The 23,304-nt window shown below is 40.5% G+C and overlaps 1 protein-coding gene across 8 annotated transcripts in view; it reads left to right on the top strand.

The window, feature by feature from the left end:
• Positions 1-16,850, top strand: part of LOC140202552 (uncharacterized) — a 29,876-nt gene extending 13,026 nt beyond the window's left edge. For 6 of the 8 annotated variants that reach the window (XM_072267530.1, XM_072267529.1, XM_072267532.1 and 3 more), the window contains 2 exons: positions 6,855-7,075; positions 13,490-16,825. In XM_072267530.1, coding sequence (XP_072123631.1) covers positions 6,855-7,075; positions 13,490-14,711 — 1,443 coding nt within the window. In that variant the 3' untranslated portion in view covers positions 14,712-16,825. Of the gene's footprint in view, positions 1-6,854; positions 7,076-13,489 lie in introns of all 8 variants that reach the window. The other 2 variants (XM_072267536.1, XM_072267533.1) reach the window with 2 other exon arrangements.
• Positions 16,851-23,304: the final 6,454 nt, after the last annotated feature.

The raw sequence follows: 23,304 nt of genomic DNA on the forward strand, positions 1-23,304 counted from the left end.
GGCAAGGAAGCAAAAAGGAAATTATAGACCTGTTAGCTTGACATCGGTGGTTGGGAAGTTGTTGGAGTCGATTGTCAAGGATGAGATTACAGAGTACCTGGAGGCATATGACAAGATAGGCAGAACTCAGCATGGATTCCTTAAAGGAAAATCCTGCCTGTCAAACCTATTACAATTTTTTGAGGAAATTACCAGTAGGCTAGACAAGGGAGATGCAGTGGATGTTGTATATTTGGATTTTCAGAAGGCCTTTGACAAGGTGCCACACATGAGGCTACTTAACAAGATAAGAGCCCATGGAATTACAGGAAAGTTACATACATGGGTAGAGCTTTGGCTGATTGGCAGGAAACAGAGAGTGGGAATAAAGGGATCCTATTCTGGTTGGCTGCCGGTTACCAGTGGTGTTCCACAGGGATCAGTGTTGGGGCCACTTCTTTTTACATTGTACATCAACGATTTGGATTATGGAATAGGTGGCTTTGTGGCTAAGTTTGCTGATGATACGAAGATAGGTGGAGGGGCCGGTAGTGCTGAGGAAACGGAGAGTCTGCAGAGAGACTTGGATAGATTGGAAGAATGGGCAGAGAAGTGGCAAATGAAGTACAATGTTGGAAAGTTTATGGTTATGCACTTTGGCAGAAAAAATAAACGGGCAGACTATTATTTAAATGGGGAAAGAATTCGAAGTTCTGAGATGCAATGGGACTTGGGATTCCCTTAAAGTTAACCTCCAGGTTGAGTCAGTAGTGAAGAAGGCGAATGCAATGTTGGCATTCATTTCTAGAGGAATAGAGTATAGGAGCAGGGATATGACGTTGAGGGTCTATAAGGCGCTGGTGAGACCTCACTTGGAGTACTGTGGGCAGTTTTGGTCTCCTTATTTAAGAAAGGATGTGCTGACGTTGGAGAGGGTACAGAGAAGATTCACTAGAATGATTCCGGGAATGAGAGGGTTAACATATGAGGAACGTTTGTCCGCTCTTGGACTGTATTCCTTGGAGTTTAGAAGAATGAGGGGAGACCTCATAGAAACATTTTGAATGTTAAAAGGCATGGACAGAGTGGATGTGGCAAAGTTGTTTCCCATGATGGGGGAGTCCAGTACGAGAGGGCATGACTTCAGGATTGAAGGGCGCCCTTTCAGAACAGAAATGCGAAGAAATTTTTTTAGTCAGAGGGTGGTGAGTCTATGGAATTTGTTGCCACGGGCAGCAGTGGAGGCCAAGTCATTGGGTGTATTTAAGGCAGAGATTGATAGGTATCTGAGTAGCCAGGGCATCGAAAGTTATGGTGAGAAGGCAGGGCAGTGGGACTAAATAGGATAAAATGGATCAGCTCATGATAAAATGGCGGAGCAGACTCGATGGGCCGAATGGCCTACTTCTGCTCCTTTGTCTTATGGTCTAATTTTCTGTGATTTCTCTCCCAGAACATCCAGATATTTGTGTATATAAACATCCGCCATTTTCCCACCATTCTGATTTAAAGCGTCCACTTTACTTTTTTTTTCAACATTGCTCTCTATTATACTCACTGTGTTACAATTTTTTTATCCAGTCAATTAATCTATTTTTATACTTTCTTACCCCTTGGTTTAGTTTTCCAGCTGGTTTTATATCATTAACATGTTGGACGTGTTATACCAGGTTCTATCAGCTAAGTAAAAGGTTATATAACTAGCCAAGGTCCATGTGCTGATATTATTGGTAGCCCACTAGTTATAGTTTGCCTCCCTGAAAATGACACCCATTCTTGTTATGCATAAACTACTATTAATGTTACTTTAAGACTCATGAGCCCTAATCTGTAGTAACCTCATGTACTGTCGTCCATTACCTGCTTTTAAATATTTAAATACTGTATTATGTCCACTGATACTTCTCATACCTATCCGACTCTGTGTTAAATGGCTCTTCATATTCATCAAAGATGATTTCTCTTTCATAAATCCTTGTTGGGTTTACCCAGTCGTATCTATTTTTACAAGTGCTCTGTTAATTAACAATTCTACACTCTAATCCAAGACTACTTTCATAATATATTCTGCTCATTTTAGCAAAAAAAAAGTGTCGACACTAGAAATCCAAAACACAAACACAAAATGTTAAGAGCACTTGGTAGCTCAAATGTCATCCAGGGGAATTTATCTTTCAAGTCAAGAGCCCTTCATCAAAAATGGAAATGTGGGAAAACAAGCTCTTTAGGTTGTAGAGAAGAGTGACTGGAATATTCATGATGGTTTCAAACCAAAGTAATGAAGCAATTTCTTCCTTAAAAACTGTTGCTAGGAGACCATAAGACCATAAGATATAGGAGCAGAAGTAGGCCATTTGGCCCATTGAGTCTGCTCCGCCATTCAATCATGGGCTGATCCAATTCTTCCAGTCATCCCCACTCCCCTGCCTTCACCCCAAACCCTTTGATGCCCTGGATAATCAAGAACCTATCTATCTCTGCCTTAAATACACCCAATGACTTGGCCACCACTGCCACTCGTGGCAACGAATTCCACTGATTTACCACCCTCTGACTAAAGTAATTTCTCCGCATCTCAGTTCTAAATGGACATCCTTCAATCCTCTTGCCCTAGAATCCCCTACCATGGGAAATAACTTTGCCACATCTAATCTGTTCAGGCCTTTAAACATTTGGAATGTTTCTTTGAGATACCCCCTCATTCTCCTGAACTCCAGGGAATACAGCCCAAGAACTGACAGACGTTCCTCATACGGTAACCTGTTCATTCCTGGAGTCATTCTCGTGAATCTTCTTTGAACCCTCTCCAACGTCAGTACATCCTTTCTAAAATAAGGAGCCCAAAACTGCACACAATACTCTAACTGTGGTCTCACAAATGCCTTATAGAGCCTCAACATCACATCCCTGCTCTTATATTCTATACCTCTAAAAATGAATGCCAACATTGCATTTGCCTTCTTCACAACTGACTCAACCTTTCAGGTATCCTGCACAAGGACTCCCAAGTCCCTTTGCATCTCTGCATTTTGAATTCTCTCCCCATCTAGATAATAGTCTGCCCATTTATTTCTTCCACCAAAATGCATGACCATACACTTTCCAACAATGCAGAATAATCTGCAATAGCTCCAAAAAATGTAGTGCGCCATCAGATCAGAAAGTCTTTCAATCTGTTGAGTCTGTGCTGACCGTCAAGCACCCATCTACCCTCATCCCACTTAATTCTCTGCAAACTTCCTCCAGATTCTATCACTCACCACAGACTAGGAGAGTTTACAGTGTTTAATTATCACACTAACCTGCAAAGTTCAAAGTAGGTTTTACTATTAGAGTACATGTATGTCACCATATGCAACTCTGAGATTCATTTTCCTGTGGGCATACTCAGCAAATCTACAGAATAGTAACTGTAACAGAATTAATGAAAGACCAACCAGAGTGCAGAAGACAACAAACTGTGCAAATGCAAATATAAATAAATAGCAATAAATAACGAGAACATGAGATAAAGTGTCCTTAAAGTGAGATCATTGTTTGTGGGAAACATCTCAATGATGGGGCAAGTGAGTGTAGTTATTCCCTTTTGTTGAAGAGTCTGATGGTTGAGGGGTAGTAACTGTTCTTGAACCTGGTGGTGTGAGTCCTGAGGCTCTTGTACCTTCTACCTGATGGCAGCAATGAGAAAAGAGCACGGCTTGGGTGGTGGGATCGCTGATGGAGGATGCTGCTTTCCTACGATGGCATTTCATGTAGATGTGCTCAATGGTTGGGAGGGCTTTACCCATGATATACTGTGCTGAGTCCACTACCTTTCCGTTCAAAGGCACTGGTGTTTCCATACCAGGCTGTGATGTAGCCAGTCAGTACATATTCCACTGCACATCTATAGAAGTTTGTCAAAGTTTTTGAAGTCATGCTGAATCTCTGCAGACTACTAAGGAAGTAGAGGCACTGCTGTGCTTTCTTTGCAATTACACCTGCATGCTGGGTCCAGGACTGATCCTCTGAAATAGTGACACCCAGGAATTTAAAGTTGCTGACCCTCTCCACCTCTGATCCTCCGATGAGGACTGACTCATGGACCCCCAATTTCCCTCTCCTAACGTCTACAGTCACTTCCTTGGTCTTGCTGACATTGAGTGAGAGATTGTTGTTATGACACTGCTCAGCCAAAATGTAAGTCTCCCTCCTGTACTCCACATTATGGGATGTGGAAGGAAAGCACTCGGAAGAAACCTACGTGGTGATGAGGAGAATGACCAAGCTCCACGCGAAGGGCGGGATTGAAACTGGTTCACCGCAGATGTGTAATAGCACCTTGACTAGCTACACCCCTGTGGTGCCAAGTGTTGATTATCTGAATACTAAGTCTTGAGCACTGCAGACCACCATGATAAAAGTTGAGGCATCACTTGTCAACTTTCCATTGAGCGTTGTCAGAGCAAAGTAGGAGGGCAAGCATACGGATCAGAGTGGGATGGACGATTAAAGTGAAAGGGAATTGGAAACTTGGGGCCACCCCTGGGGAGTGAACATGGGTACTCTGCAAAGTAGTCCCCAAGCTGTGTTTGGTGTCTCCATTAGAGTGAGGGCAATGTCAAGGGCATTGAAGCTAATATGCTAAAAAGGAAGAAGTGCAGGTGAATTGCTGCCTCACTTGGAAGGACTTGACCTCCGCATGGTAGTAAAGGAAGTGACACGTAAAAGGGCAGATGTAGTGCTTCCTGTGTTTACATGGGAATCAGCTGTGAGAAGGGGAGTGTTGGTGGAAGTGGAAGAATGGATCGGGCATCACAAGAAGGAGGAATCCGTTTGGAATGTTGACAGGAAAGGGGAACACATTTGTAGTTAAATTTTGTAGAAGATTAATATTGTAATGGTGAGATTGAAAGTGAGGATAGGGGATCCTCTATGCTTGTCTGTTGGGTGGAGAATGAACGAGAGTGGAAGTGCAGGAGGTAGAGGAAGTGCAGGTGAAGAGCCCTGACCGATCAGTAGAGAGGAAACCATGGGCAAGAAAAAAGAAAGACAGCTTAATGCATTGGTGTGGGAAGTATCAATAGAGCAGAAAACATTGGTTTGCACACTGCTGGGGATTCTGTTCTTTCCACCCTCCCCGCAGTCTCTAAAATCGTTCTTGTCCATTTTTGATGTTTCTCTTTGTGAATTGCTGAGTGGTTCTCATATCATCTTTTTCTATTTGCCATTTCCAATGGTCTTGTGTTTTGCAGTTTTTCTCCCAGCTCTTTACCAGTTGGCTTGTATACGTTGCCCTCTAATCCTACTCCTTACTAAAATCTCGGGAATTCTGTAAAGTCCTCTGTTCTTGCTTTTCTTGGCAAAATAATATTTAAAGGAAGAAAAGGCTGCAATTTGAGAAGGGTGACAAGTCCTTTGATTTTCTGGCCATAACCCGTATTTTGATCTTGTTTCTGGTAATTGCAATTTTACACCCTGTTTTGAGATTAAATAAAAATCACAGTGGAATTTGGATTATTCCCACACTGCACATAACACTGTAGAGGAAACATCTGGATGTTACTTTAATACATCATTTTTAAAAAAGGTAGATTATTTACAATTACCCACTCATCTGAACTGTTGGAATTTTGGCTTGCTCATGCATTGCTGTACTTGCAGTCCCAACGTTCTTTTATGCCAAGTTACTTTAAATAAGCTGTCGCCCCATCAGTTATGAACCTCAACTTTGGCTGGTGTGTAAAACCAATGATAATTGTTCAGCTGCCTGTTGGGTAACAAATTATTGTTTAGGGGGGCAAGAATGTAAAGGAGCTAGTGAAGTACAATGAATAATGGACTGTGACCCCCCCCCCCCCCGAATACTAATGAGAATTTTGAAATCCATTGCAATACATTTGCTAGGCTAGGAGGAAATAGCACGGGAATGGCACTGCAATTGGATAGTTCTTTCAAAGCAGCCATTGTAGATGTGATACACTGAGCTGCCTCATTCAGGTTCTCAGATTCCTTGAAACAAAGCAAGCTAGCTTATTTAAAGCCAAGTTTATTTCATGTTCAGAAGTACATGTATGCACGGATGCAATGAAAAAAGTACTTGCAGTAACATTGGAGGCACGTAGCACTATAGAAGCAGCAGTCACAATAAAAAAAAACAAATTGTACACAATTTTTAGAAGAAACACCACAATTAGAATAAAAAAAGTCAATTTTATTGCAAAGTAGTCATAGTGTTGCGAATCTGTGGTGATTAGGGTTTTGCCTATTGCTTCAAGAATAGAAAGGTTGAAAGGAAGAATCTAGTTGTGTGGGACATAAGATTTCTGTGTACCACCTGCCTGATGGTAGCTCCCATTAGCTTCCAAGCCTTTTCGGGTTCTTAGTGGAATTTGTCTATTCTTGCTTTAACTTTATGACCTCTTAATATTCTCTGTGAACAAATTCTGTTGTAATATATTTCATTGATCTGGCTTTAATGATCTCATGTGGGAGACTGGTCTAGATTTCACTAGCTCTTAATTTCACTGATGTCTGAGCTCAGATTTGAACATTGCACCCCTTTGTTCAAGACTGTCACACTGGAGGATGTAATTTTCCTCCATCTACCTTATCATCTTGACCACTTTAATTACACCACTTATTCATCTTCTCCATGCAAATACCGGAAAGTTACCAAGGGTAAGGATCTTAACACTAATCAGATCCGAACTAGAACTATATGCTACTTGCTCTCATTGCTACACAGAGAAGCTTTTAATTCCCAGATTTAATATTGGGGTTGCTGCTCCTACAAGTGTCATATTTTGCAAAGTCAAATCACTTGCTTTATTTATAAGCTTGTCTTTTATTCTGTTATTACAACCTTGCTCAAGCTTCACTCTTTTTTAACAAAGCAGGCAAGAACAAAGATGGCAGCAAGGTTCCAGGGAGGACTTGGGTACGCAGTGGATGGTGGCAGGAGTTTAAATGTGAAGAGTGTAAAAAGTGCTAACATTGCAAATAGCTCATCAGACTCTGTTGCAAGAATGAAGTGGACAAAAAGCTTTGTGAGAAAAGCTGTTAATAGGCAGCAAAGACCTTCGGCAACTTCACTTGCAGAGAAAGGAAATACCAGGTGAAGTGAAGTTGCTGTTACAATGTATTTCCATTTTAATGTATCAGAGGGCTCCACTTCAGTGTTAAGAAAAGCCATTAATTCTAATGTTGTTCTCCACTTTAATCCATTAATACCATAGCATGGTCATGTAACAATAGCTCTGCTTTTCCATTGGAAATCATTGAATGCTTTTAGGGCAGGAGTCCATAATCATCTCTCTCCTAGAGCAGTTCACTAGTTCCATAAATATATATTCTTTTCAAAGCCTCAATGGAACCTTCCTCACCCACTTTACAAGCAGTGGATTCCTGATTCTAACCACACACTGAATTCTTTTTAAAAAAAAAAATTCTCTTTATTGCACTCTGAATTTAATTCATTTTTATATTGTTTACCTGTGATCTCTAGTCCAAGACCATCCGCTAGTGGGGAGCCTTCCATTATCTACTCAGTCCCTGCCTCTCGCCAGTTTATGTATTTTTATTCAATCTTCTCTCATGCTTCTCTAAAGAAGGCAGTCCTAGCCTGGAATCTATCCGTATAACATCACCCCAGGAACTATTCTTGAATATTTTCTCTGGACCCTTTGTAATATCTTCACAGTTTTTTCAGACAGAGGCAACTAGAGTTGAACACTATATTTCCCTTGAGGCTGAATCACTGTTTTATAAAGGTTTAGCATGACTTCCATGATGTATACTCTGTTTCTTTGTTGATTTAAGTTCAGAATTGTGTGTCCCTTATCAGCTGCTTTATCAACCTACCCTGCCACATTCGATGCTTGTGCACCCATATCCCTGGTCCCTCTGCTTCTGCACTCATTGTAGAACAATATCCTTTATTCTATATTATTCCTTCTCATTCTTCCTATTAAGTAGCATCACCTTGTACCACGTTGATGAGATGCTATAACTGTGCGAGAAAAGGTTCTTGAGTATAGTTTTGGTTGCTGACACACTTGATGTGAACCCATTTTCAATTTGTAATAAATGTATGGTTACTGAATTCCAATCATGATTGATGCATTCACTGTTGTTGCAATACACCGTTACTCCTCTTTGCAGAACTCCTTTCGACAACAGCATGATTTGTGCTGAATCAGCTCGCCTACCTACCCATTTGATCCCCGTGGCTAGACAATCCTTTTGTATCAAAGTTCAAAGTAAATTTTGTTATCCAAGTACATGTATGTCACCCACATACGACCCCGATATTCTTTTTCCTACAGCAACTCTATAGAATAGTAACTATAACAAGATTCAAAGAAAGATCAACCAGAGTGCAGAAGACAACAAACTGTGCAAATACAGATATAAATAAATAGCAATAAAGAATGAGAACATGAAATAAAAAGTCCTTAAAGTGAGATCATTGGTTGTTGGAACATTTCAATGATGGGGCAAGTGAGTGTACTTATTCCCTTTTGTTCAAGAGCCTGATGGTTGAGGGATAGTAGCTGTTCTTAAACCTGGTGGTGTGAGTCCTGAGGCTCTTGTACCTTCTACCTGAAGGCAGCAATGAGAAAAGAGCATGTCCTGCGTGGTGAAGATCTACCACGATGGACACTGCTTTCCTCCTGTTTCGGGTAGATGTGTTCAATGGTTGGGAGGGCTTTACCTGTGATGCCCTGGACTGAATCCACTACCTTTTGTAGGATTTTCCGTTCAAAGGCATTGGTGTTCCCGTACATTGCTGTGATGCAGCCAGGCAATACACTCTCCAATACACATCTATAGACATTTTTGATGTCATGCTGAATCTCCGCAGACCCCTAAGAAAGTAGAGGCGCTGCGTGCTTTCTTTGCAATTACATTGACGTGCAGGTTCCAGGCCAGGTCCTCTGAAATAGTAACACCCAGGAGTTTTAAGTGTACTGACCCTCTCCACCTCTTCTCTTCCAGTGTGGTCCTGCAGGATACATCAAAGTCCAGCCTCGCTGTCATGACTGTCATGGTTATCAAAGCTCGTTCATGTCTGCTTTTGTAATTGGAAAGCCAGAAGCAGCTTCTTCTGTGTTGTCGCACTGTTGCAAGGAATGCACTTACTCACCCAAGGATATAATTCAGTGGAGCTCTACAGAGCTGCTGACTGAAAATGAGCATGATCTGGGCCATTAGGCGCAGCAGAAGGACACCACTGTTCCCAGGCACCATAGTCCACAGAGCAGAACTGAAAAACTAACCAGAGTAAACATTAACTACAGACTAAATACTTAAAAGCCAATTGGAAAAAGTAAACAAAGTCCTACAAGTTGTTAGATTATTATGATTTTTTATTTGCTCTTCCATTACTACAACTTGAATCTACTTTTCCTTTCATTATTCCTTTCTGTATCTCTCAATATTTCTCGTATTTTCCTCCTTTCGACAGCACACACTGTCAAAATGGAAAACCAACATAAAAGGCTAAGGGATGTTAGAAATGAGTTCTTGCTTTATTAATCAAACTTATAAAAGGTTATTCGGTGTGTTAAGCTTTCTCATTTCACTTCCTATTCTTGATTGATAGTGCTCACCAGTAACCCAAACTCAAAGACAGTATTTATAACTTCAGAAGCTCCAAGAAGCATCTTTTGCCTGAAGAGATTAGATCTATATCTCAAAGAATATGAAATATTGAACACAACACACTGCCTGTGTTATTTTGATTTATTTATTGAAATCCGACTCAGAATGTCCTTTGAGCCGCGCCACCCAGCGACCTCCCAATTAAACCTAGCATCATCATGGGATGATTTACAATGACCAATTAACCTACTAGCCTGCACACCTTTGGAGTGTGGGAGGAAACTGGAGCACCCATATACTCTATGGCAAGGATGTGCAAACTCCTTACAGACGACGTCGGAATCGAACTCCAAACTCTGACGCCCCGAGCTGCAATAGTGTCCTGCTAACCACAATGCTATCATGGCGCCAATTTGAAATCATTGCTCAAAGATTTAGCGTTTGTAGCACAGTTAGTTGCTGACGGACTCACTCAGTGAATTGATTGATCTATAAGCATATATTAGAATTTTGATATTTTTGATGATAGTTGCTACTCAGAATGTACAGTAGACCACGCTGACCTCCAACACCAATCCACCATCTGGCAGCTACAGTTACTTGATTCCAGCTAAAGCCAGAGAATTGCCAGTTTCCTCTGGAGACTGCTGTGATCTATATTTATCTCCCTCCCCAAAATGCTGGCCACTCAATATCATTATCAGGAACGATTGTATCAATTTCCACACATGCACAAGTTCACCATCACCATTCTCAACCCTTCTTCTGTCTCTAAGTAACACACACAAAATGCTGCGTTCACCAGCATTTTGTGTGTGTTACTTGAATTTCCAGCGTCTGCAGATTTCCTTGTGTTTCTGTCTCTAAGTTGTCATTTAGATTGGCTTACCTTCATTACTGGATGAGTAGATATTTTCCATCATCTAAAATTGGAAAAGCGAAGTCAATGTCCTGCATAAACCTTGTCATCAGCTCCATGATTCTCCTTGGCAAATGCCTGAGGCTGACTGTCTTGATGTCACAGTGTATCCGGAGGGAGCTTCTCAGGATCCACACACACACATCTCTGCTAAGCTACTCATTTCCAGATCCTCCCCATACTTCGATTCCCCTCACTTTGGCTCTGCCAAAGTTCTTATAATACCGCTGCTAGCTTAATTCTTGCAACACACATCAAAGTTGCTGGTGAACGCAGCAGGCCAGGCAGCATCTCCAGGAAGAGGTACAGTCAATGTTTCAGGCCGAGACCCTTCGTCAGGACTAAATGAAGGAAGAGCTATTAAGAGATTTGAAAGTGGGAGGGTGAGGGGGAGATCCAAAATGATAGGACAGGAGGGGGAGGGTTGGAGCCAAGAGCTGGACAGGTGATTGGCAAAAGGGGTATGAGAGGATCATGGGACAGGAGGAGGAGTTTAATTCTTGGTTGTTCCAGTGCACACCTGGTTGGTATTCCTCATTTCAGCATCCTTAAACTGGAGATAGGTGGTGGAGTGGAGATACATCTCTACCAAAGGAGGTGTAAGGCGCTCCTTCACTCCGCTAACCTGCAGGTCACCCGTGGGCAAGGTGTAACACCTGTTCATCCTCCAATCAGGGTCACTTGAAGCCATGGGAGCAGGTGGTGGATGGTTGTATGAGCAGTCGGTGTATATCACAAGTCCTGATTATGCGACCACTGACGCCAGGTCACCCATCTTATAAAGACACTGCCCAGAAGAATGCAATGGCAAACCACGTCGGCAAAAAAAAAAATTGCCATAGGACCATGATTGTCTACATCATACGACATGGCATATATGATGATGAAGAATCTGGAGATGATCCAAAATTGTACTGCCTGTATCAAATTTCGTTCACTCATTACACTAAGCCAGTATGACTATTTTGACTCTCTGTTAAGCAATATCTCATTTTAAAAATAAACATTTAATACAATCTCTGTTTTCTGCCCCATTATCACCCTCTGAAATATCTACATTTCTCCAAATCATGAAGGTCAAAACTGAATAAATGTGGAGAAGCTTGTTCCAATGGTAGAAGAGGTAAAAACAAAAGAACAGAGTGAAGGAGTCAAGTCACAGAAAAGTATTTGTCTTTACACAGCACGTGGTTAGGACTTGGAGTGCACTGTTAGGGTTAGTGGTGGGGACAGACCCAACTGTGACAATCACTGGGGAGCTGGATCAATACCTGAAAGGAAAGAATTCACCATAAAATGGGGCCAGCTTAATTATTTTGTAAACGCTCTTCCATGTTTTAACTTTTCTGCAGTTCAAGCCTGATTTTGATTTTAAAAGCCTGTCTGTATAATCGACCTTCCCTCATTTCCTTTCCTACATTGTTCTTACAATCTTCATTATGAAGTGTGGGGACCAAATAAATCTCTCCCTCTGCAGTCCAAATTTTTCTGGAGATGACCTATCAACCTTGCCATCTTGGGGACAGTTTGCCACCTGCCTCAGCTTCCCACTATTGAATACTTCATTGAGAATTTTAAACATCTGCGAGTGCAGGAAATATTTAAAAAAACAGAAAATGTCAGATCTCCTTCCTCAGGCTTCCTTTGTCCCCTCTTCTGTTCTGACAAAGGATACCTAACCTGAAACATTGATCGTTTCTTTCTCCACAGATACCGCCTGCCGTGCTAAGTATTTCCAGCACTTTCTGATACCTGAAATGTTTTTATTCTTTCACTAAGAGAAAAAGATACACAAAGGAGTGCAGGGGGAAAATCAGCATCTAAAATGGCTGTTTGTGTGCTGATTACCGAAGAGGTTGAAGGGCGCAGTTGTAAGGGTCTTTGCCCCACTGACCCCCCCCCCCCACTGCCTAGGGTGAATAACCGTCACCCTGCCAAACAATGCAATTGCTTTGGTGCGGATAAGGTGTTAGTCGCCCAATGATCAGCCACAACACAAATATGAAACAATATACAAAGTGCGAGTAAAAAATTATACTTTATAGCAAATTTTTGGTGTTGGGTTAGTAGAAACAACTACAAGAAAAGGCGCCACATAAGTAATTTATCAGTCTTGTGCACATAATATTTTAATATGTTGGAGCTCACGCCTCCGATTCCATTCACAACGTCCTTCTGAGACTCCGGCCGCCCTCTGAACCCCCAAGGTCCAGTGTCTGCTGCCCTGGAACCGCCATCCATTCCTTACATGTCCGTCCTCTCAGCTCGCCTCCCGAAAAAGCCCGTGCTGCTCAACTCAGCACACATATACAAGATAACAGAACGTGACTTCCATTGGCTAACAAATGAATACAGTTTCCATTATCTCCCTGTATAACCCAAACATTGCAGTTACAGAGAACCCCTTGCTCAGCAGTTAACAGTACAAGAAGTCATTTTAATATAACACTTCAGAGAAGCCATTTTGGTAATAAGCGATTAACAGTTAACAGTCCACCTAGTATACTGAGAGCCCTACACAGTGATTACAGGGCAGGCATACCTATTGTCAGGGAGTCATGACTTAGTCCTGGGGATTGCAAACAGGTGATTTTAAAATAAATTAATTAAATAAATCTGAAGTGAAATGACTAATTTAAGTAATGGCAGCCAATAAGCTACTAGATTGGAATCTGGACCACTAATTATTCCCTTTTTTCATTTGGCCTATATGTAACTCTAGACCAAGGGTTCCCAACCTTTTTTATATCATGGAGCCTTGCCAGTAATTGAGGGATCCATGGAGCCCATGTTGGGAACTCGTGCTCTAGCCACATGCCAGCCTGGTTAATTCAGACTTGCCTGACACATTAAGGTTAATAAATGCTGTTCCATGAATGAATAGATTGAAAACAAAGTGTTCACTATTTTATATGGAGAAAGCAAAATGTAAAATCATCTCCAGTATAAATAATACTTCTTGTAAATATTTAAAATGTATCCTTAAAGTGTTTTTACATTTTGAAGGACTGAACTGGAACAAGACTGCTGTGCAAATGGATTTACCTTGGACTTGGAGCTCAAGCACAGACCTGTAAGTCCGGCTGCAAACTGTAATGTACCTACGGGCTCGGACATGTTGTGCTTTGATGATAACTGTGTTCACAATTTAGAAAATGTCAATGGGGAGAAAAGAGATGATCCAGCTGCAGAGTTAATATCTAAAACGACTTTCCAGAACCCAGACGGTCACAATTTCTTTCCTGTGACTCCAAATTGTGAGAGATATGAAGGAAAAATGAAACAAGTAATTAAAGAGCCTGTCAGTAAACATCAACAGATTAAAGCAAGCTCCTCTGTAGTAACCAGTTTAAGCAAATCATCTGTGAAGTCACGTTCAAATAAAATATCTGGGAAAACAGCTTGCTGCAGTGCAGTCAGCAAATACTCTGATAAAGATTCCAAAGTTAGTTCTGGTGCGAGTGAAGATGGTGGAAGTGAAGAGCACACTTTTGACCTGAATCAGATTTTGCAAGAGAGGGGGGCCAGCATATGCGCCAACACTCGAGTGCTCTTGAAGTGTGGTGTGGGACACCATAATCAGAAGCAACCTTTAAAGTCTTCGCTGAAGAAGTCACTTGACTGGCGTGCTCATTCTCAAACAACAACTGTACATCTCCCCAAGACTGGAGAGCAGTGGAGTGCTCCTTGTGTAAATCAGACTTTAGACAGAAGCATGAAAGCTTGTTTACGAACTAGACTTGAACCACTCCATCGATCATTAAACCAAACCGCACAAGATTTTGTATGCTCAGTCCCTGAGGAATCCACAGAGTTTTGTACAAAGTTCGGTTACGATCAGAAGCAGTACAGGAAGCTAAGACAACATTGCCATCAACCTTCTAATCATTGTCGTGGAAATGTCTGCAATCTGGGATTGCAGACTGCAACACAGCAGAGATTGGAGCGATTATGTTACTATGGCACAGTGGAGCAAGGATTCGGCAGGGATAGGGACATGAATGCAAATGCAAATACGCATTCTAATCAATTTTGTCAGAGGGAAAACCACACGTTTCAGCCCAACGACGAACCACAGCATTTACAATTCCCTCAGCCGCGAGATTTAATATGGTGTAAAAGTCCCTCAGCAAAACGTACGGTTGAACTATATAGTTCTCATGGTGACGAAGTTCCGAAAATAACCATGACGTGTCCTACTCCAATCCCATGCAGAACGCCATCTTAGCGAGAGGCAATCTAGAAGTTTGTCAGTTTTTCAGCTGATGTCTGTACATTGGCAGGTAACTGCAGGAGAGTTTATTTAACAAAGATGGGATTGGGAGGGGAGACTGCAGAAGGTACAGTGACGAGGAACTGATGAAGAGATGCTAGTGTTCATTGTCCTCTCCCTGTTTATTCTCCGACTCCAAGCTACACCCTATGGAAGTCACTTTCCAGTCGAAAGGTAGGAGTGGCACGGTAGTGTAGTGGTTAGCACAACACTTTACGGTACAGGTGACCTAGGTTCAATTCCCACCACTGCCTGTACAAAGTGCGTACATTCTCCCCGTGACCTTCGGTGCTCCAGTTTCCTTCCACAGTCCAAAGACTTGTCAGTTGCTAGGTTAATTTGTCATTGTAAATTGTCCCATGATTAGGGTTGAATCAGTGGATTGCTGGGAGTTGCAGCTCGAAGGCCCAGGAGGGCCTATTCCATGCTGATCTCAATAAATATATAAATAAATACAAATTTAAAAAATCAAAACATGTGGAAATCCTCTCCAAAGACAGTGTTTACTCTATAACATTCTGAACAATAAATTTAATGCACTTCATAAAAAGAAAGATTCCTATATAAAAATTTGATAATTGTTTTATAGACAATTCCCATAACATTCACCTGAACAGGCAGTTCTAAACATGCTTCCCCTGCTCTGTACTGTTAGCCTAGTAATACATCCTAAGAAGTGCCTTACAATGGGAAGTCATGGAAGTTGAGGACAAGCAGCCATAAGAGTGAGCAAGAATTTGGCCAGTCCACTTGACTGTCCTGTCAAAATGCATCTGTCCTTTCAGTAGCAGGGACTGTGAATCATACAAAGGACTTATCCACACAGAACCATTGTGGAAGCAAATCAATCTTAATCCCAAGAGACTGTCAGAAAGGTGGAAGACCGGAAAGTTTCAATGAATATGTAACTTTTCATTTAGCTGAGAACTTCCCTTTTAAGCCATGATCTGTTGGTCCAAGTTAACACACAGTTTTGCTCTGATTTTGAACATAATGGTCTCTCAATTCTTCATGCTTGTGATAGAAGTTATGTGGGACCATGCTTGGGCCATTCCCCACTTTAATCATTCTTAAAAATTTTATTCTTAATAATACCGGCTGGAGGTGCTTTCTCCCCATTCAAGAGGCATCCCAAAACTGCCTGTCCAAAAATTTGTTTTTAATTGGTGCAAGAACTAACTCAGCGTTCATAGTTCATGAATTAGACTCTCATTTCTTATTAGACAGGCCTTAAGAGTCATTGAGCATAGAAACAGGCCGCTCATCCCACTAAGTCTGTGATATCACACACTCTATTCTCCCCACATTCACATCAACTCTCCCAAGTTTCTACCACTCATCTACACAGCAAGGGCAATTTGCAGTGGCCATTTAAGGGGGTGTGTGATGAAACTAGAGCACCAGGTTGCAAGATTTCATTAAAAAATTAATTTCAAGTACAACTGGATTTGAATAAATTGTAATGAATGCTTCCAGTCTGAAGCAAAGTTTAAAGTTCTTTAAGCATAAGTTGTGTGACTGTGAATGTTGGTATTCCACACAAAAAATTTAACATTTTTTAACATTAACATTTTAACATTTTTTCTTATGTTTATATTTCAAAAAATGTTAAAAATGTTAAATTCTTAGTTTGGAACAAATTTCCCAATAATTCAGTATTTTATATTGCATTTGACATATTTGAATGAAATCACCTTTGCTACACCTTCTGTACAGATGATTTGTTGATTTAGGCACAAAATGACTCAAACATATCTTTCACACGTAAGGCAGTATGTAAATATTTCTCAATAGGTTTCAATAGGTACATATAACATCAGGGAAATGTATACAATATACGTACTGAAATTCTTTTTCTTATGTGATTTATTTAGAATGCTGATATTTAACTGCTAGTTCATGGTAACCATGTAAAATAAATTTTACAAGGAAAGTGCTGTATCAAGTTGAAATGCCTGACTAACATATACATTTTGGCAGATACCAACTTGGCAAGGAACCGGTTTTTGAAATTCTACATCTATCGAACCAACCTGAATTCGTAGGTTATATGAATGTATTTTGTGCTTCTGTGTCATTATTTCAGGCATTATAACAACTACTTAAATAAAATTTTCAAATGTTTGGCTGTTTTATCCTGGATAAAGATAATTTTAAAGCATTTATATCATTGCTGAAGTTCTAAATCTGCTTAATTGGCAGTAATACAATGATTATGGGTATCCATATTGACTGACATAACTGTTTGTATGGTTTTGAGGTTGCAGTTGTGATCCTATCCCTTTTGATCTGACCTATTACATTCTTTATTTTATAATACTTGCATATAATGCATTGGTTCATTCTGAACTTATAAAGCTGGGATGCATATATACCTGGCATTTCCTGCATGAATATCTTCTCCCTCCGGGAGAAGGCTCAGGAGCTTGAAGACTCGTACAGCCAGACTTGAGAACAGCTTCTTTCCAACTGTGATAAGACTGCTGATCTGGGCTGTACCCTCCAAATATCTGGACCTGCCTCTCGTTTTTTTTGCACTACCTTACGTTCCATTTTTCTATTTTCTATTTATGATTTATAATTTAAAATTTTAATATTGACTAATTTTTACTATTTTTAATATTTAATATTTGTAATCCAGGGAGAGGGAAGCGCAAAATCAAATATCGCTGTGATGATTGTATGTTCTAGTATCAATTGTTTGGTGACAGGAAAGTAAGTGTACTAAGAATTCTTTTAGAGGGTTTTGATTGGTTCTGCTTCTTTTAGAGACAGAGTGATCTGGTGCTGCAGTGATTTGGAGCTAAGATTACTAGGAATATCTTCTGGCTCTTGCTGCAGGGCTCCTTGTGATTGAAGAGGATGGGTATTAAAGCAGTTCAGGTCTCAGACATTTTCATGCTTGTTTTCTGGCCCTGATCCACTCCAGAGATGGGTTGTACTTGTGTGAAACCAGCTGTTGTTTCCTGCTGGTACTTCACTTACATCCTGCCACTACGGGTCAAACTCTGCACGATGGGGTTCAGAAAGAACATCACCAGCTCTGTGTGGCCATCCTTGACGGATGAGATATGGAGAGCCCTGAGCCAAGTGAATGATCTGAAAGATTGTATTTATCCTCCAGCTCAGAATCCAATTGATGAGTTTGCTTCATTGAATATTCAATGAATATCCTTGATGTATCTGACATTTATATTTGGGTGCTTGCCCCAGAATTCTGATGCATATTTACCTTCAGATATTGAGTTTGTATTTTGCAACCTTTTTACTCCTGTGTTTGTATTTACATAGAACATTGAACAGTAGAGCGCAGGAACAGGCTTGCCGGCCCACAGTGTTGTGTTGAGCCAGGTAAAAAGCAAATCAAAAACACCTAAGCACTCATCCCTCCTACCTACATAATATTCCTATCCCTCCATCTTCCTCACATCCATGTGCCTATGTAAACATCTCTCAAAAGCCTCTAATGTATTTGCCTCGACAGCTATACCAGGCAGTGCATTCACCACTCCGAGTAAAAAAAACCTGACTCCTCACATCCCCCTTGAACTTACCCTTCTCACCTTCAATGCATGCCCTGTGGAACCCTGGGAAACAGATACTCCCTGTCTACTCTATTTATACCCGTCATAATCTTATAAACCTCCATCAGATCTCCCCGCAACCTCTGCCGCTCCATTGGAATATGCCCAATATTGATTCAATTCAATGTCAGATGTAAAGAGGGCCATTGTGATAGTTGTGATAACATCACTACATTTTAAGCAAATTGTAAATCAGTGTGATATATTGTTACTATCTTTTTAGTGCCAGGGTTTCAAGGTCAAATTTAGCAGCAAAGCCAAAGCATTAAAAAAAAGAATCAGAATCAGGTTTAATATCACCAGCACATGTCATGAAATTTGTTAACTTTGCTTCAGCAGTACGATATAGAGAAAAAAACTGAATTACATTAAGTAAAGGCATCCGTTAATCTTGCGAGACCATGGATCTGCGCCTGGAAAGTCTTCACTCTCCAGGGTGCAGGCCTGGGCAAGGTTGTATGGAAGACCAGCAGTTGCCCATGCTGCAAGTCTCCCCTCTTCACGACACCAATGTTGTCCGAGGAAAGGGCATTAGGACCCATACAGTTTGGCACTAGTGTTGTCGCAGAGCAATGTGTGGTTAAGTGCCTTGCTCAAGGACACAACACGTTCCCTCGGCTGGGGCTGGAACTCACGACCTTCAGGTAGCTAGTCCAATGCCTTAACCGCTTGACCATGTGCCCACACATTAAGTATATATATATAAAATAGTTAAGATAAGTAGTGTAAAAACAGAAATTGAAAAGATTAAAAATTCAGAAAATTTAAAGAAATAACAGTACCATCATACCACAACTTTAAAAAAAAGCATAAACCGTTTGAGGAACACAGTGAACCAGGTAGCATCCAAGTGAAGGGTCTCAGCCCAAAATGTCAACTGTCCGCTTGTGTCCATAGATGCTGCCTGACCTGCTGAGTTCTTCCAGCAATTCGTTTTTTTTTACTCCAGATTCCAGCGTCTGCAGCCTCTTTTGACTTCTCCAGGCAACTGGTAAATGCTGTCCCGAATCATTTTCAGCTGTGGTGGGGTTTTGCCACTTGTAAATATTTAATCATTTCTTTGTCTTAGGTCTCAGTCAGCATAGCTACTTGTGGAATATTGTGTGGCAAAGTTCCTGAGAGAAGTCAATGAGTGTTAGAATTCAGGAACATATGTGATTTTATTAACCAAGAAGGGGGGAAAAAAAGTAACAGCTAGCAACGGAAATGTCACTGTGCATAATGCATCCTAATTAGCAGCTTCTGTGGATACTTTTGGTTATTTTTGAGCAATTACTATCTTTATATAAAATTTACCTGTATGTGTTAAAAATGAAAACTTTTAACTTCATTTCCAATGACTCCTGTGTGGCATTGTTTCCAGTTTTCTATTTCTGTAACTGTGTGCTGTACATACTGCAATATCTCATGGAAGAATGTATTTTCCTTTAATTGACTGGTTACAACTCAGGTGAACCTTTGGTTTTTCTTGTACTATATAAACTGAATACACCCAGCAGGAGGGATTGACTCTTGCTTGTTTAACACGTGCTGACAATGTGGCATAAAGTACGAGCTTTTCTCCTGAATGTTACCATGGTTATCAGTAATGTCGGATTTTATCCTCAGCTCTTATCCTTTCTTGTGATGGTGATTGACGTTCACTTTTTCATCCAGCACACTGAAGTCAGCTGGAGTAGCTCTGCCACCACCATGCCATAAGTAAGCTGACAGCAGCTGGAAATTCTGGTTGACTGCACAGTTGTTTGGGGAAAATTACTGAGCTTTTTATTAGAGAAGCCTTTCTGTTCACTAGTTGATATTTTCCATTAAATGTTTCAGGATTTATACTCCTTCCTAAAGGTAAGTCTGTAAATTTTGCTTTCAATTTAGCTCATATACACACAAATTTGGTGTCACAATACATCATCACATTTCTCCGTGTAGTGTATGGTTTCTGACTGTTCGCCAAATACCATTTTCCCCCTTCATAAGTCCCAAAGGCAATCATTCTTTTAGTGAAACTGAATCGCACAGTAATCAATTACATTCGAATGGACACTTGGAAATCAGACACAAAAATATTAAGTTTTTAAAAAAATCATCTATCATGAGGGAATTCAATTGGAATTTCTATTTTTGAAAGTTGCAAGAAAAATAGATCAGGTCTACAGTGAACGGGAAGGAATTTCAGAAAACTAGATTCTAGAAGTGTAAAATATAAACACAATGTGCTGGAAACACTCAGCAGGTCAGGCAGCAGCTGTGGAAAGAGAAGCAGACATTACACTTCAAGTCCAACACTCTTCATCAGAACGGGAAAGAGAGGAAAACAAAACAAGAACACGAGGAAATCTGCAGATGCTGGAATTTCAAGCAACACACATAGAAATTGCTGGTGAACGCAGCAGGCCAGGTAGCATCTATGGGAAGTGGTACAGTCGACGTTTTGGGCCGAGACCCTTTGTCAGGACTAACTGAAAGAAGAGATAGTAAGAGATTTGAAAGTGGGAGGGGGAGGGGGAGGGATCCAAAATGATAGGAGAAGACAGGAGGGGTAGGGATGGAGCCAAGAGCTGGAAAGTTGATTGGCAAAAGGGATATGAGAGGATCATGGGACGGGAGGCCTAGGGAGAAAGAAAGGGGGAGGGGGAAGCCCAGAGGGTGGGCAAGGAGTATAGTGAGAGGGACAGAGGGAGAAAAAGGAGAGAGAGAGAGAAAAATTTATGATAATAAAAGATAAATAACGGATGGGGTATGAAGGAGAGGTGGGGCATTAACGGAAGTTAGAGAAGTCAATGTTCATGCCATCAGGTTGAAAAGTTGTTGCGGAGGGGGAGGGAATTGAAAAGATAAAATGACTATCTCTGACAGAGTGAGGCCAAGGTTGCCACAGAGCAGGGGTTCCCAACTTTTTTAATGCCACCGACTCCCATGATTAAGCAGGTTGGGAATGCCTGCCATAGAGGGTCAGATGTTGATGAAGTAATCTGGTTGGTGGGTTAATGAGAGAATTTAGAGAGAAATAACTTGAACAAACATTAAAAAATATGACCTGGGCAGGGTTGGAGAGAAAAAAAACACACAGGAATTGAAAAGGTGTAAAATACAAAATTGTGAAAAACCTAAGGAGATCAGTCCATGCTAATGAAAAGCTTTAAAGCTGAGGCATATTACAGATGGATACTCTCTGGTACAATTGGCCAGTCTTGGTACAAGCAGAAACGCAGGGTTACCTGAACTGTGAATTTAAAACAAGTCCAGAAGACTGCACAGAGACGTGATATACTGTTCCTCAAGCTTACATTGGGTCTCAGTATAACTTTGCCAGTGGCTACAGATGGATGGGTTAGAGTGGAGTGAGATTAAAGGACAAGTGACGATGGATCTTTGAGTTGAATTATTAACACCCTTTCTCTTTTCACAGATGCTACTTCACTACTGAGTTTCCCAGCACTTCATTATGTGGGACAGCAGGTTGAGCAGATTAGTCAGAATTATAGGTGTTCATTCTTTAGTGTCTGTTGTTGTAACAATCTTGAAGTTTAACTGAAATACTAACCGCTCAGTGGTTCAATGGAAGCTCCAGTTTGTTTCTCTATAGATTTGATCTGACTTGCTAAGTATCTCCAGCACTTTCAGACTTCTTTTCTTTTAGTTTTCTATTATCTACAGTATTTTGATGTCCTATTTTGCCTGATAAGTTAATTAATAATAGTGCACAAGGTGTAACCAACTTTGAAAATGCTTGAAAATATAATTAGGCGGACTATTCTCTTTAACTCTCTTGGTAAGGAATATTTGCTTATTTATTCTAATTACATTGTGCAATGGCATATGTTTTAGCTTTTTTACAAGAACATGCAGTGTTAATGGTTGGCAGAAGACCACAAAATAAATAAATTTGGTGTCTGTACAAAAAACAAAGCACAGTTGGACAAAAAGTCCATTTTTTCCTCCCTAGTACATTCATTTCAATAGTACAGTTGTCTTCCATTTGAAATAAATGTTGTAATGACTGGGTAGACAGGTGTAATTTACTAGCTTGGAACCCTGGAATGTATATAGCATTTGACATAAATATTTCACCTCAGGGCTAAACTTTGACTTCAAAGAGAAATGTATATGATAATTTAAAGCACTTAAAAAGAAACAAAAGCTAGAGGTTCCTTTTTCTATATTTTCATGTTTTCTCATCCATATATTGTAGACAAAGTGAATCAAGGGAATTCTCAGAATATTTAATAGAATAGTTAATAGTATGTCTTCAACTGATAAATTGCTCTTTTGACAATGTTGTTGACTTGTGTTTGAAACATTTATTAAGACTACCCAGCAGAGAGGCAATTAGTTGGGATTCTGTGCTATGGTCTTTGCATTTGCAAGCATCAGTGCTAACATCGACCTCCTGCAATCTTCTATCAACCTGCAGTGGCACATTCCTTAAATACTTGTAAACTGGGCCAGATTCACAAGGGCTCTGGACTAAAACTTGCTTTAAGCAAGTGAACAAAACTAACAAACGAAAAGGAGCTTTAAGCAATGGTAAAATTAATTTTGAATCAACAGAATGTTATAGAGGTAAATTTCAACTACTTCCATAAAATTGGCATTAGGCCTAGAGTTTTACATTGTGATTTGTCACACCAGAATGCTCCCTGAAGTACAATAATGCCACATTGACTATGATAGCTTTTTGTTGCTGTGCAACTAACTAAACTGGAGCTGGCCACCATAAATATTCATATTGAGTTTTAGACTGATTGCAGGGGCATTGGTATGAAATTTGTAAAACTCGTAGGCAGAGGCTACCATATGAATAATCTGCTTAATTTTATCAGGATTTGTAAAGCATAACCATGTTCCCCAAAGGGACTGCTGTGGGCTGTCTGGTGTCATTTTTTAAAATTTTTGCACAAACAAGAGTGGCTGACATATTCATTTCTGCCACAAAAGGCTTGCTATTATCTGGTATATCCAGTTAC

The sequence above is a fragment of the Mobula birostris genome, chromosome 9 (genome assembly GCF_030028105.1).
Source record: "Mobula birostris isolate sMobBir1 chromosome 9, sMobBir1.hap1, whole genome shotgun sequence".
Lineage (NCBI taxonomy): Eukaryota > Metazoa > Chordata > Chondrichthyes > Myliobatiformes > Myliobatidae > Mobula > Mobula birostris.